The following is a 12,429-nucleotide window of genomic DNA, read 5'->3' on the forward strand; positions in this document are numbered from 1 at the left end:
AGGCCTCTAAGCAGTCGAAATCTTGTGGACCCTTTGCAAATTATCTCCTAATATGTTTGTGTGTGTGTATGTGGTTTGTTTTGTTCTTTATCTGTTGTTGCTGGGCCCCTAAAAGGCTTGGGGCCCATACATCAGTGCCTATTTGGTAACCTGGGACTGTGTACCATAGACAACTACGGATGCTGCTAGAGCCAGAAACCTGAATGTTTATTGAGCTTCCACACTAATTTCAGGCGTCAGGAACTGACCTCCTGGCTGCTGCTTAGTTTTAACCTGTGATTAATCTTATTCAGCCCCCCACGCACCAATCCCCGAGAACCAAAAACTCAAGTGGGGTCTGGATTAGTACTTCGGGTGGACGTCACACTCCGTGGAGATCTTGGATTCAGGACTTAACGGAAAACGGAAGACTGGTATGTATTTAACGCTAACTAAAATAACTAAAGTATTAGTTAAATACCCCTTCCTAAGATCTAGAGTAATCGGGCTTACTCTAGTGAGAGTCACTAGAGAGTCTCATTGTAAACTACCGTTTATAGATTGCAGTGTAGTTTACGTAGCGCTTAACTGGCCTACAGGACCGTATAACGGCACCTTTCTCTGCATGATTTCAGTCCGCCTTCTGCAAAGAGGTCACGTGTACGTTTTTTGCCACTCGATGGACACAAATATTTCCCCCAAAAAGTTAGGGAGAATATGGACAAGATCACTCCTCCGTCAGATAACATTTATTATTCTTGAATAGTGTTCATCAAATAATTTTAAAAGTGAGTCTGAGCGCAGTAAACGTCTCTGGAGAGACTACTCGTTTTTGAAGATTATGTCATAGCCCAAACGTTTCTAAATAGCTGATCGTTGCTCGGAATTGTGGGAGTAGTAGTTTGTCATCTCTGTTTTTTCTCCCGTATGCACGTTAAAGAAACGCCATTACCCATAAGCCTTCACGAGGCGTGTTCCGCGAGGAGGAGCCGGTTCTGAAAGCGGTTACTGAGGAGAAAATGGTGGAATCTGCAGTTACAACGTGCACAATACTCCGTCCAAAACACTTCGAAAAATATCTACCATCTCAACCTGGCATTAGATATCGTTTACCTGGAGACAAGCACAGATAATACACCCTAAAAAGAATCACCAAATCCTGCATTCTTTGGCGTGGGAGAGATTAATGGTGCCAAAACGTGGTGCTGAAGTCGAGACAGTAGCGAGATTTAACGTGGGGTAGTTAGCGTTATCTTAGCTATGCTAGATGATAGATAGCCATCTGTTCTTTCACAAATTTTGGACGACTTTTTTAGGTTTTAGGATTGACAACTTGTTGACTGTCGGGCGAAGGTTGTTTTTAATCTAACTAGCCTTGCAGAGAGCTAGTGGAAGCCCCATAAAAAGTGTCTTGCTGTAACCTGCCTTAGCTTTTCTGGGATCCGCTGACAGACGGCAATGCCACGGTGCAAAAAAGGGAAACGTGAACGAGGTGGCAGTTCGACCAAGGGTAAGTTTATCTTGTGGAGGTTTTTAGCCCAGCGGTAATCGGGACATGTCACACAGAAACGCTGGCTGGCTGGCTGGCCAGGAAATGAATGACACACGGTGGTCTTTCGCAAGCCTAAAAATGCTTTATTTAAAAAAAAAAAAAAGTAATAAGTCAAAGCATAGAACTAGCTAGCTAATAGTTTTAATTACACAGTTATCACTAATGTTAGATAGCTAACCTAGTTTTCTCTTCCCTAGCTGTGTTTCCGAGTTTGTCAGTAATTAATAAATGACGATACAGGTAGTTGCCAGTCATTTTTCATTCATTTGCAAAATAATGATGGCTAGGTTAGCTAACACTAGCGGGTGAGTGTCCTGGATAGCAATCCTATCTAAGATAATTAGCTTGCTGGTAAATTCCGTTGCAAAATGTGTCAACGTAGCTAGACATCCTAGCTACCTTGTATGTTAGCAAATTTAGTCTAGCAGCATCAATTTACATGTATTCCATATTCTACATTTACACACATTTACTGGCATTGGGGACACCGACGGTCGAATTTTACTGCTTTGTGATATAGCTAGGAGGCAAAATGCACAGCTAGCCTGCTAACCTAACATACCAGTATTTTTAGAAAGCCTTGGTCAGATGTCTTGGTTACATTCACAGTAGTTACACGTGTAACCAACAAATGATGCAAACGACTTATTTACTTGGTAATGGGACAGATTCCAACGTAGTTTGGTTTTATTATTAGCTAGTTAGTTATTAGTTAAGTTTGTTTTAAAAAGAGTAGTTATGAGAGACTGAAAGGAATCATTTAACAGTTAATTATTGATCTATTTATTGATATTTTGAGTTGTGAGTAATTGAACAAGTGCAAATGTACTGACTTTTCGCACATACTTAAAAATACAATAGACATATTTAAACAATGAAGAAACTAGGCACTCTACAAAAGAACAAACAGCCTTGCTAATGTGGGTAATATAAACACTTGCCATAAAAAATATCAAAATTTAGATCAACAGACAATTTCTCTGTAACAGTGTCCGTTTTCAACTTCTGCCCAACTGCGCCCTGCGGTAACTGCGTTCAACTTACAAACGCTATATAGATATTCGGTGCTTACCAGTAGCAAGTATTAAGCATTACATTTTCAGTGCCTTTCCAGTTTACTTGTAATGACTAGTCTCTAGGGACTTTTAGTATCCACATTCCTTGTTGGATAGTGCAGCTGGAGCTTGCTTGCTCATTACCTGTTGGACACAGCCTTTGATGGAGAGAACTTTGCTTAAGGGGACATTTTTCTATTGGGTGATGTTTATCAAATGAATTCTTGCTTATGAGACAATGGAAATATGCTAAATATACATATCTTTATTTTTACATATTTTACATGTTATCTGAAATAATAGAGGTGAGGTTAAAATAATTTTGCACACTAGCTATCGAAATGAGGTTAAAGGGCTCGAAAATTCATGTCAGTTTTGTTTTTTGTTTTGTTTTTTAAACAGTATAGGATATGATATGGATTAATACACAATGGTAAGAGATGTTACACTTGTAGTTGGAAGTGGTACATAAGAAATTAACCCTCTAGCAGTGATTATATTATATTGTAGAAGGGTGTGTTTTTTCTGTAAATTTTGATGTCAATTAAAAAAAGGGTTGTCACAGCAGCACGATAACAGACATAACTGCATGACATGGGGGATAATTCAAATCAAAATTACAAATCATACAGTCGGAACAAAATCCTGGGCAAGATTTTTATTTTTTGAACTTGAACTGTACACGTCTCCATAGGACAGGTTATGAAAAATACAGAGTGTAACAATAATTATTAATCAATAATATGATGCATCATAGAGCTCAAATAATGCTGCTCTTCTCTAGGGATCATCGTGTGGATTAACAGTATAAGCAGATCCTTTAAAGTGAATGAGTTAGGCCACTAACTGCACCTATTCCTCAAACTTCTTAACATGGCTTAGTACTGTACCTGACACACTAATACAGTGTAATTATCATAAGTGTAGTTGTATCTTGGGGATTATCTGATCTTAGATCTGTGAGAAGCATAGTAACCTTGCCTTCATCAGGATGAATTAACATCTGGATTAATGTTGTTGATCGAGGATTATAAAGGCAAAAAATCATTATCAGTATCATTGTCTAAAACTATTTTTGCCCTGAGCTTGGAGTTTAGAGTCTGAGTTTCACCTGAATGTTTCCTTATTCTCCTTGCCTTGTAATAGGCTCTCTTCGACAGGAAGTTCTTCAGTTGCAGCTGTCAGCCAAGACTGCACTATCACGTCCAGGTAGCATGACCTCCGACGGTTTAAGTCATGACTGCCCTTTGCCACAGCCATGCCCCTCATCCTCACCGTGCCCATTTCTGTGCCTGCTGCCCTTTACCTTGCACTTAAATTCACTACAACTGCTTTCTTTTTAGTGAATAGCACATAATAGTTGTGAGCCATTTAATTGTCTTGCTGACTTGCAACCACCCATCTGGCGACATACAGAGTGTTCATCATCCACTGTCTACTCTGGAAATATTGACCTGCAGTTTTGTGTTGACCATGACCGTGTCTTCAAGCGAAACATTTCAGTCGCTTCATTTGTGTATAAAGAAAATTAATGTAAATATGCCTGGATATTTTTTAAAGATATGTTGATTCATTAAGGCAGCACAGGCTCTAGATTTGAGAAGCACTTTTTCCTGTCTGCTGCCCTACACCTTTCAGAAAAGCTTGGACAGGTGAAAACAAGATGGCAGTTGAAATATCCAAAATTCTGGACAGTGGAATAAGCAGACTGACCTGTCTGACAATGAGCTCTAATAAAGGAGGAATCTTCCTCCTTTGAAATTCATTATTAAATTGGGTTCTTGTCTACATCATTTAGTCTCTAACTTTCATTGTGCAGATCTCTCTGTAGGTGTACTCTCAACTCTAATCTTTTGTGTTTAATTCAACTGATCAATACCTTCATAAGAAGATTGTGATTAAACACCTGGAGTAATTGCAACGCGTGTACCAAATGAGAGTTAATGGCAGCTGTCCTGTATTCAGTAAAACTCTGTGCATGGTCCTCACAGTGAGAACACTGGCTTTCATTCCCATTGCATCACTTAGCCAGCTATTCCAGGCTTATTTATGTCATGCCATCTATGTGACACTAACATCACTGGTGCTCCAGACTGATCCTTGCTGTGCCTTGGAATGTGAATGTGTCATGTGTCTGAGCTCATGCCTGCAAACTTGGTTTCAGTTCCAAGCAGCCTGTGTTGTTTTCACATCACAATTGTGCACACTACTTTCTCACTCTGAAAACCTTCTCAAACCTGATCAGACTGAAGATATTTGATGTTTTCTTTATTTCCTTTGAAATCATGAGCTTTGATGGAAGCTTCATGCATGTGTGTGTAAGCTGAATGTTTTTTGGATCGTGTCAAGGGACAAATGGCACTCTGAGCAGTTAGTTTGTTCATCACTTCAGTGCCTGTGTTTCGTAACTGATTTATTTTCCAAGTAATCCTATCTGGCAAACCCTTTCAGCCTCTAGATTTTGGTACCTGACAAGCCCACTTATATTTGGTCATAAAAATTAAGGAAAGAATTTCTTGGAAGATACACATTTACATAAGATTTTTACAGCACCTTCAGATTTCATATCAAACCATTGCAGGCTAGAGAAAGCCACCAGAGTTTGTAACCATAGAAACAGATTCAGCTCTGTTCAGTAACTACAGGAGAGACTCTATCAAAAGCTTGATTGTTCCTTAGATATCATGCCTCCCAGCCCCCTTTCACTATTTTATTGTGCTGCTTTTTCTTCTTTGTCGCTTCTTTTGTGATTGAAAAGGCCTCCCTTGGTGAACAGTTTACCCATTGTGTATGTGGTGCAACAGCTAGGGGTGTCATGCTCCACTTTGGAGCTCTGAGTCTGGTCAGACAACATGGTCAGAGTGCTTAGGAATGGGGAGTTCTGTGAATATTTATGCACATGAGAATGTGTGAGATTGGGTGCATGTATTGTACCATACATATGGCAAATGTGACTTCCTCTGGGACCCTCACTTCGTTATAGTATAACTAATAAGAGTATCTAGGGTTGGGACCAGAATAAACAAAACAATGCTGTGGGTGGTTTTGCTTTGTTTAGAATTAGCTGGCACAGTTGATGTGGTTTTGTAGTTATAGAGCATGTGTGTTGTGACTGACAGTGCAGATGTTACAGTGCAACCGTGTGTGTGTGTGTGCGTGCGTGCTGTTGTCAGGGGTCAAATAGGTCATGACCTGAGATATCCAAAATATCATAATATGGAGATTGTTACCTGTTTGTCTCTTAAATTCATGCTCTGTTTAATGCGTTTTTGTTTTTAATTCACGTTGTAGGACTCTGAGTACACTTTAGATTAAATGGCACACTTCTGCTGGGAACTCATGAAGCTAAGCAGAAAGCAACAAGTACATTATAGTAGCATTAGTAAGCAATGCATGTCATTGCGCATTTAGGAGTGTAAACATGCACATTCATCCTGTTATTTTTGCAGCCTCTTCATTTAATCTTTCTTACACTTCATCCCCTTTTATCCCTTGATTCTTTCTCTCTCTTGCTCAGGAAAGAATGGAGGCAGAGGGGAGTCTGGAGCGAGTGATGATGATTTGGCATCTGATGTGCTCAGTCACTGTAGCAGTGCCAGTGAGAGTGCCTCAGTTCTGGATGAAGGAACAGGTACACACACAAGCGAGTAGTAGACTCAGGTGTCCTGGGAAAAAAATGCTATATAGTATGTTTTGTCCTCAAGGGCTAATGTGCACTCAGTTTTAAAACACTGAAAATACACACACAAAGACCAGCCTCTGTCACAAGACACACACACACACACACACACACACCCTTAGATGTATAAAAGGAGTGCAACATGTGTATCTTGCTCTATTCCTGTGTTTTGCTGAACAGGTGAGTTAGTAGATGAACAGACTGCTCAGGAGGAGACAGAGGACAAACTTAAACAGTGTATTGACAACCTGATGGACAAGAGGTGACACACAACATTCTTTTAAGCATAGTTTTCTCCCCAAGAAAAAAGACTTAAGAGTAAAGCAGGCTCTCTCTGGCAGTGTTAAGACGCGCCTCGCCGCACTGGAAAGCTTGCGCTCGGCCTTCTCCTCCAGAGTGCTGTATGACTTCCTGCTGGAGAGACGCCTCACCATCACTGACTGCCTGGAGCGGAGCCTGAAGAAAGGTGGGCACTAGGACCATGATGCGGTTTGGTGGCGAGCATAGCTCTTAAAGTCAGAAGAGAGGATACTTTTGAGGAAGAAAATATATATATGAGAGAGAGAATTTTTTATCTCTCTCTCTGCCTCTGCAGGTGGGGGGGAGGAACAGGCTGCAGCAGCTACCCTGTGCGCACTCCTGTGTGTACAGCTGGGAGGTGGAACCGAAGGGGAGGAGGGCTTCAATACGCTCCGCCCCATCCTTAGCTACATCTTGACTGACAGCTGTGCCAATATGTTAGCACGTCAGAGTGTGAGTAGCACCCCAAAATTTTAAGATGTGTGCATCCCTCGTCAAACATTTACTTCAGTATTGCAAAATTGAATAATCTCAAAGTAAACAGCACTGGAATTTTTTTTCTTCTTTCTCTAGTGTGCTCGAGCACTGGGAATGTGCTGTTATGTATCTGCATCAGATGATGCTGAAGTAAGTGTTAATCATATTACCATAGAAAACATGTGCATAGATAGCCATGTAATATTTATACTTAATGTAAGAAGCACCTTTTAATCAAGTCTTTCACTTTTCATCCCTCAGGACTTGTTGAAGTGTATGGGACATTTGGAGAGTGTGTTTGTAGGTGCGTATCCGCTGGCTGACGGTAACTTGCCCTCTGTTAAAGCTGGAACTCCTGCGCTCCACAGCGCCGCCCTACAGGCCTGGGCTCTGCTCTGCACCCTTTGCCCCGCTTCTCGCATCAACAGCATAGTCAGCTAGTGAGTCTCTCTCAGGGACTGAACCACACAAATTTTCTCAACAGGTTTAACCTGTACATCTCACACATGTTTTCATAACACTCACTCCATTCAATATTAAAACCCAACAAAACCATTCTTTTTTTTTCTTTTTTTTTCCTCTTTGGATCATTGCATCTGCACCTCCCACTTTCTCTCATTCAGTCACTTGCCCAGGCTTCAGGCCTGTTTGGAGAGCAGTGAGGTGAACTTCAGGATTGCAGTGGGAGAGACCATTGCTCTTCTCTACGAACTTGGACGAGACATTGACCAAGTGAGACAGTGGAGCAAGCACACACTATATTCACAATTTTCAAGCAAATTTTTGTGTTACACAATAAGCATCATGTTAAGTATTTTTCTGAGGTAACTAAGCTAGAATGTAATGTAGAATGTAAGTTAGAATGTAATAATAAAAAAAACCAGTTGTGTAGTGGGTTAGCATTGCAGTAGCTACTTGTTACTACGCAGTTTAAACTTGTGTAACACCAGTTATTGTATTTGTGTTCTAGAACCCCTAATTACTCCTGTAATATGCTCAGAAAAGTGACAACAATGCATCATGTCATATCCATTATTTGTACTCTGTCTTTGTCTCATTCACAAAACCTGTAGAGAAAGAGAATGAAAACCTCAAGCGATTTAATGTTATACATGTATGTTTCGTTACCTGTGTGTTTGCTTTACGCTTTAAAGAGTGCGCGTGAGCATAACTTGGTGTACGTTTGCGTGCAGGAATTTGAATGTGAGGACTGTGATGCACTCTGCGAGAGTCTGAAGAGCTTGGCGACAGACGGCAACAAACACCGGGCCAAAAACGACCGCAGGAAACAGCGCTCCATCTTCCGTGAGGTGCTGCATTATATCGAGGTGAGCGAGGAGCCATGACCCCAAGTGGCTGCCTTTAGTTCTCTGCAGTGCTAATTGTCCAGAAGGCTTACAGAAGACGGCATTGGTCTCTAGGTCTAAATTGCTCGGCTAGTTTCAGACCACTATGGTTTTCTCAACTGTTGGGTAACCGTGGTGTCATTGGGAGAGTTCCTTGTTCTCGCAGTCATGGACAAATCCATGTTTCTTTACCTGGAGATGGATTTCTGTTAAGCTTGTTATAGTTCACCAAATAAATGGGTGCTGTGAAGCAGTGTACCAGTGTGTTGCTGGGAAAACGGGGATATGCAGGGATGCTGACAACTTCACTGCTTTACTTTTTAGCTATATATATATGGTTTAATAACATTTTCCTGTTTGTGGACAGCAGTGCAAAAACTGTTAGTGTGAGAAGTTTTCAAACGCACTGTTGCTAGGAGACCTGTGAATACTTGATCATCTTTTGACTATTTGTTCTGTCTTGTGAACAACAGTAAGTGCAAAACTAAAGTTGTGTATGTGTTTTGTTTTGTTTGTTTGTTTTTTCTAAAGCCACTGTTGCTAAGAAACGACTGGATGCTTTATTATAATTCTTTCTCTCTCCCTATCTACATTTGTTTTTCCATGCAGAATGAGGATTTCTCAGAAGAGAAGATCCGTTTTGGGGTTGAGGTGATCTATATTGATGGGTGGATGCGCCGGCGGATTTACTATGCCTTCAAGGAGGTGCTGGAGTCTGGAGTCAGCCACCACCTACAGGTGAGGAAGACTCAATCACAAGTCTTAAACACCGCACACATGCACACTCCACGGCACCTTTTTCAAAATCCCAAAAACGTATTACAAAAATTTCAAATGCATTGCATATTTTTGTCTTGTGTTCCAACACTCCTCATTCAACCCAGGCAGAAAAGAGCAGATGGGGTCAGGTTAGGTCAGGGATAACAAAAAGTATGATGTATTTATATACTTTGGAATATAATAATGTTGCTGGGACTCTCAAATGTCAGCTTTGGTAGTGTTGTTAATTTTTCGTACTGTGTGTGTGCCTTTGTGTAGTTTAATCCGCTGCTGAGAGATATTTTTGGACTCGGCGCACCTCTCATCCTAGACTCTTCTGTTAAAGCCAACAAGATCTCCCGCACAGAGAGGGTAACATTTTGTCCTTTGACCTTTATAGAATTAACTAATACATTTAGCCTCTGGGACCGTTACAGTGGCCCAGAAGCTAAATGACAATGAAATGACTGAATGAGTCAACTAAATGATCAAAGGAAGGATGGCAGGTGGGGTTATCACCTATTGCTCACTGCAGAAGTGCTCATATTTGGTCCAAGTGTGTGATTGTTTAAATATGTGAATGGGTATATGTGTGTGATAATGTATACATGTGTGTAATTGTATTTGCAGCATCTTTACAATTCTGCTGCCTTCAAAGCTCGGACAAAACTACGAAACAAAGTGAGAGACAAACGAGCAGATGTAATGTGATGAAGTTCTGGATTCTGATGGTGGTGAGGATGGAGAAATCCAGAGAGGAACACTACATCGTCCTATCAGCTCACTTGAAAAAACAAAACAGCGACTGCCAAACCAGGGACTTGACAATGCAAAGTGTGTGTGTGTGTGTGTGTGTGTGTGTGTGTGTGTGTGTGTGTGTGTGTGTGTGTGTGTGTGTGTGTGTGAGTGAGAGTGCATGTGTGCATGCCTGCATGCACAAGCATGAATGTGTGTATCGTGTGCCTCGGTTTTATTTAAAATTACATAATGAATAGGAAATCTAAATTTAAGCACAATAAGTAGCATTTTCACGACAATTTAAAAGACAAACAATAAGATCATGTTCTTACGACATGGTGATTTGCAGTGACTCTGGCAGTCTCTGGAGGCTCACCTTGTTACCAGCAGGTAAATGAGCTGACGAGCAGAAAATGCTACATATTGCTCCTTTAAACAAACATCTTAGCATTGTACCTTTATAATGACCTCTTATAAGGCTGTATTCAGTTTTTCTGTTAAAAATGTATTTTACTTCCTAATTTATTTAGAGTTTTTGGGAAAAAAACTTTTTAACATGTGAAAGAAATGAGCTGTGTATTTACAGTATGGGAAGTGGCCAGGGAAATTAAATCCTTTGTAGTTTTTCTATGTATATTTTATATACAGACTGGCCAACATCAGATGTAATCATGAAACTGAAAATTTATAAGGAATAATGATTATATAAAGATCTCCTCTCACTGCCAACAAACCATCTAATTCTCTCATCTACATCATAGTTTATGGTATAGTCTTGTTACCTTTTACACTTTTCTGAACAGCATCAAATTATGCACATTTCCATAATTTGGTTATTTACAGCAAAAGAGCTTCGGCTGCTGTTATCTTGAAGAGATGTTGGATTGTGTTCACACAGTTCACGCAGCTTCCTCACTTTTACTAGAACTGATCTACTGAAAGACTGGATAGAAGATCGCCATTTGCTTGATGCAGCTGCTCCCTGTCCTAATATGGAAAGCCTCAGAATGGGAACAACATAAACAGCATAATCTAAAAGGGATCATTAAATATTTTCAAATTAACTTTTTTGTATTTAACTAAGAGAAAGATAATTAAAAGCTGAAATGTTAAATTATCCATTTAAATGGTTAACTGTGAGACATACATGCTTCTACACTCAGACGGTAATCTTGATCTAATTCATGGCTTTCAATAAAAAAAGAAAATCTGAAAGTTATGGTATTTGTAAAATCTTCTGGGTCACTGTTCAGCTACACAAGCCAAAACCATAAAACAAACGGACAGTAGGCTTTCAGAAATTTTAGCTATAAAATGTTTAATAACCTGATACATAATTGCCTAGATGTTTTTAAGTACTTAGGATTTAGAAGAATTTGTCTTAAAAGTGTAGATCTGGTAGCAAATTTATGGCATCATTGTGACTAGGCTAGTTTGTTGGGGTATACAAAGTGACAGCTGTGTCAGTCAACGTTGGGCTGCCTCTAACTTTAAATGTCTCTAAGGCTGTTATATATATTTTATATTATTTTCTGTGATTGTTTCTGGAGTTGACTGCATTGCTCAGAAAGTTTTTCCCCCCCGTCATGATTGAAACCAAGCAGGTTTAGACTTAATTGGAAAAGATTAGAGGAAGTTTGTATAACTGAATTCTTTAATTAAATGCATGAGAGTGAGTCCTTGGCTGTCACAGTATTCCTCTCTGCTTTTTGACATTTCCAGTATCCAATAAGAATGCATGCATGTTGTGAATACAAACTACAGCATTCCATGCAATGTCCCCCTTAAGTTTTTCATATTTCCTTCTTACCAAAGAAAAGCTCCAGTTTCCTCAATGATACAGAACAGGTTTACAAAATAAATAGATAAACATTCTAATCCATAGCCAGGTTTACACAGAACATTCCACTTTTCAACTTTTTTACTTTTTTTTTTAAGGGACAGGTGTTCCTTTATATACAACCAAGGGGTTTAACTGGCCTCCCCACCAAAGTTTTGTTAGGGACAGGAGACTGGCTAAACAGGTAATGCAGGTGCATCCTGGAACACATGTCTAGAGAGGACAAGGGTCACAGCTGAAGGCTCTGTGCTGCCACCAGTGGTCATAGGCACTGGCCTGCTTTTCAGTGGATCAGGGTCTCTTGTTCCTGCATGTCATTTCACTGTGTGCAGTATGTAGGATCCGAACTGATGAACATCCTCTTGAAGAGAGCTATCAGCTGGAGACTGGGCAGGTGAGATCACAACACCTAGGTCATTGTTGTCAGCTGCTATTTATTTAATTATTTATTGTACAAGGGTCTTTAGGTAATGGGCTAATTGCCAGTGGCTCTCTCTGCAGGTCTGTTTTGCTGACGAAAGCTGCCTGTCTCTACAACCTTGGTGGTATAACTTCCAATTTTGGGACACTACATGGACATATTGGTTCTGTGTAAATTTAGTGATGCCATGTTTTACACTAAAAATTTTCCATTTTTACCAATTTTCAAAGCTGATCTACAAATTGGGGGAAGAGTCCGGATATTGCGATTGACGCGGTATTCT

At 40.1% G+C, this 12,429-nt stretch overlaps 1 protein-coding gene across 2 annotated transcripts; it reads left to right on the forward strand.

Moving 5' to 3' along the window:
* The first annotated feature begins 977 nt into the window (after window positions 1-977).
* Window positions 978-10,050, forward strand: ifrd2 (interferon-related developmental regulator 2). 2 transcript variants are annotated; one of them, XM_027007651.2, is made up of 13 exons: window positions 978-1,489; window positions 3,733-3,795; window positions 6,104-6,217; window positions 6,446-6,527; window positions 6,607-6,731; window positions 6,861-7,018; window positions 7,139-7,192; window positions 7,304-7,482; window positions 7,666-7,774; window positions 8,236-8,370; window positions 8,998-9,126; window positions 9,427-9,519; window positions 9,778-10,050. In XM_027007651.2, the coding sequence occupies exons 1-13, from the start codon at window positions 1,438-1,440 to the stop codon at window positions 9,856-9,858; spliced, it is 1,374 nt and encodes a 457-aa protein (XP_026863452.2). In that variant the 5' UTR covers window positions 978-1,437; the 3' UTR covers window positions 9,859-10,050. The 2 variants fall into 2 exon arrangements, with proteins under 2 accessions (XP_026863452.2, XP_026863454.2); XM_027007653.2 differs by lacking the exon at window positions 3,733-3,795.
* The last annotated feature ends 2,379 nt before the right edge of the window (window positions 10,051-12,429 follow it).

This window comes from Electrophorus electricus, chromosome 23 (assembly GCF_013358815.1).
Source record: "Electrophorus electricus isolate fEleEle1 chromosome 23, fEleEle1.pri, whole genome shotgun sequence".
Classification (NCBI taxonomy): Eukaryota; Metazoa; Chordata; class Actinopteri; order Gymnotiformes; family Gymnotidae; genus Electrophorus; species Electrophorus electricus.

Excerpts from the sequence above, each read along its gene's own strand:
- ifrd2 (XM_027007651.2), top strand. The coding sequence starts at position 1,438 with ATGCCACGGTGCAAAAAAGGGAAACGTGAACGAGGTGGCAGTTCGACC. Across the intron at positions 1,490-3,732 it reads AGGTGGCAGTTCGACCAAGG|GCTCTCTTCGACAGGAAGTT; the intron begins GTAAGTTTATCT and ends GCCTTGTAATAG. Across the intron at positions 7,193-7,303 it reads CTGCATCAGATGATGCTGAA|GACTTGTTGAAGTGTATGGG; the intron begins GTAAGTGTTAAT and ends TTCATCCCTCAG.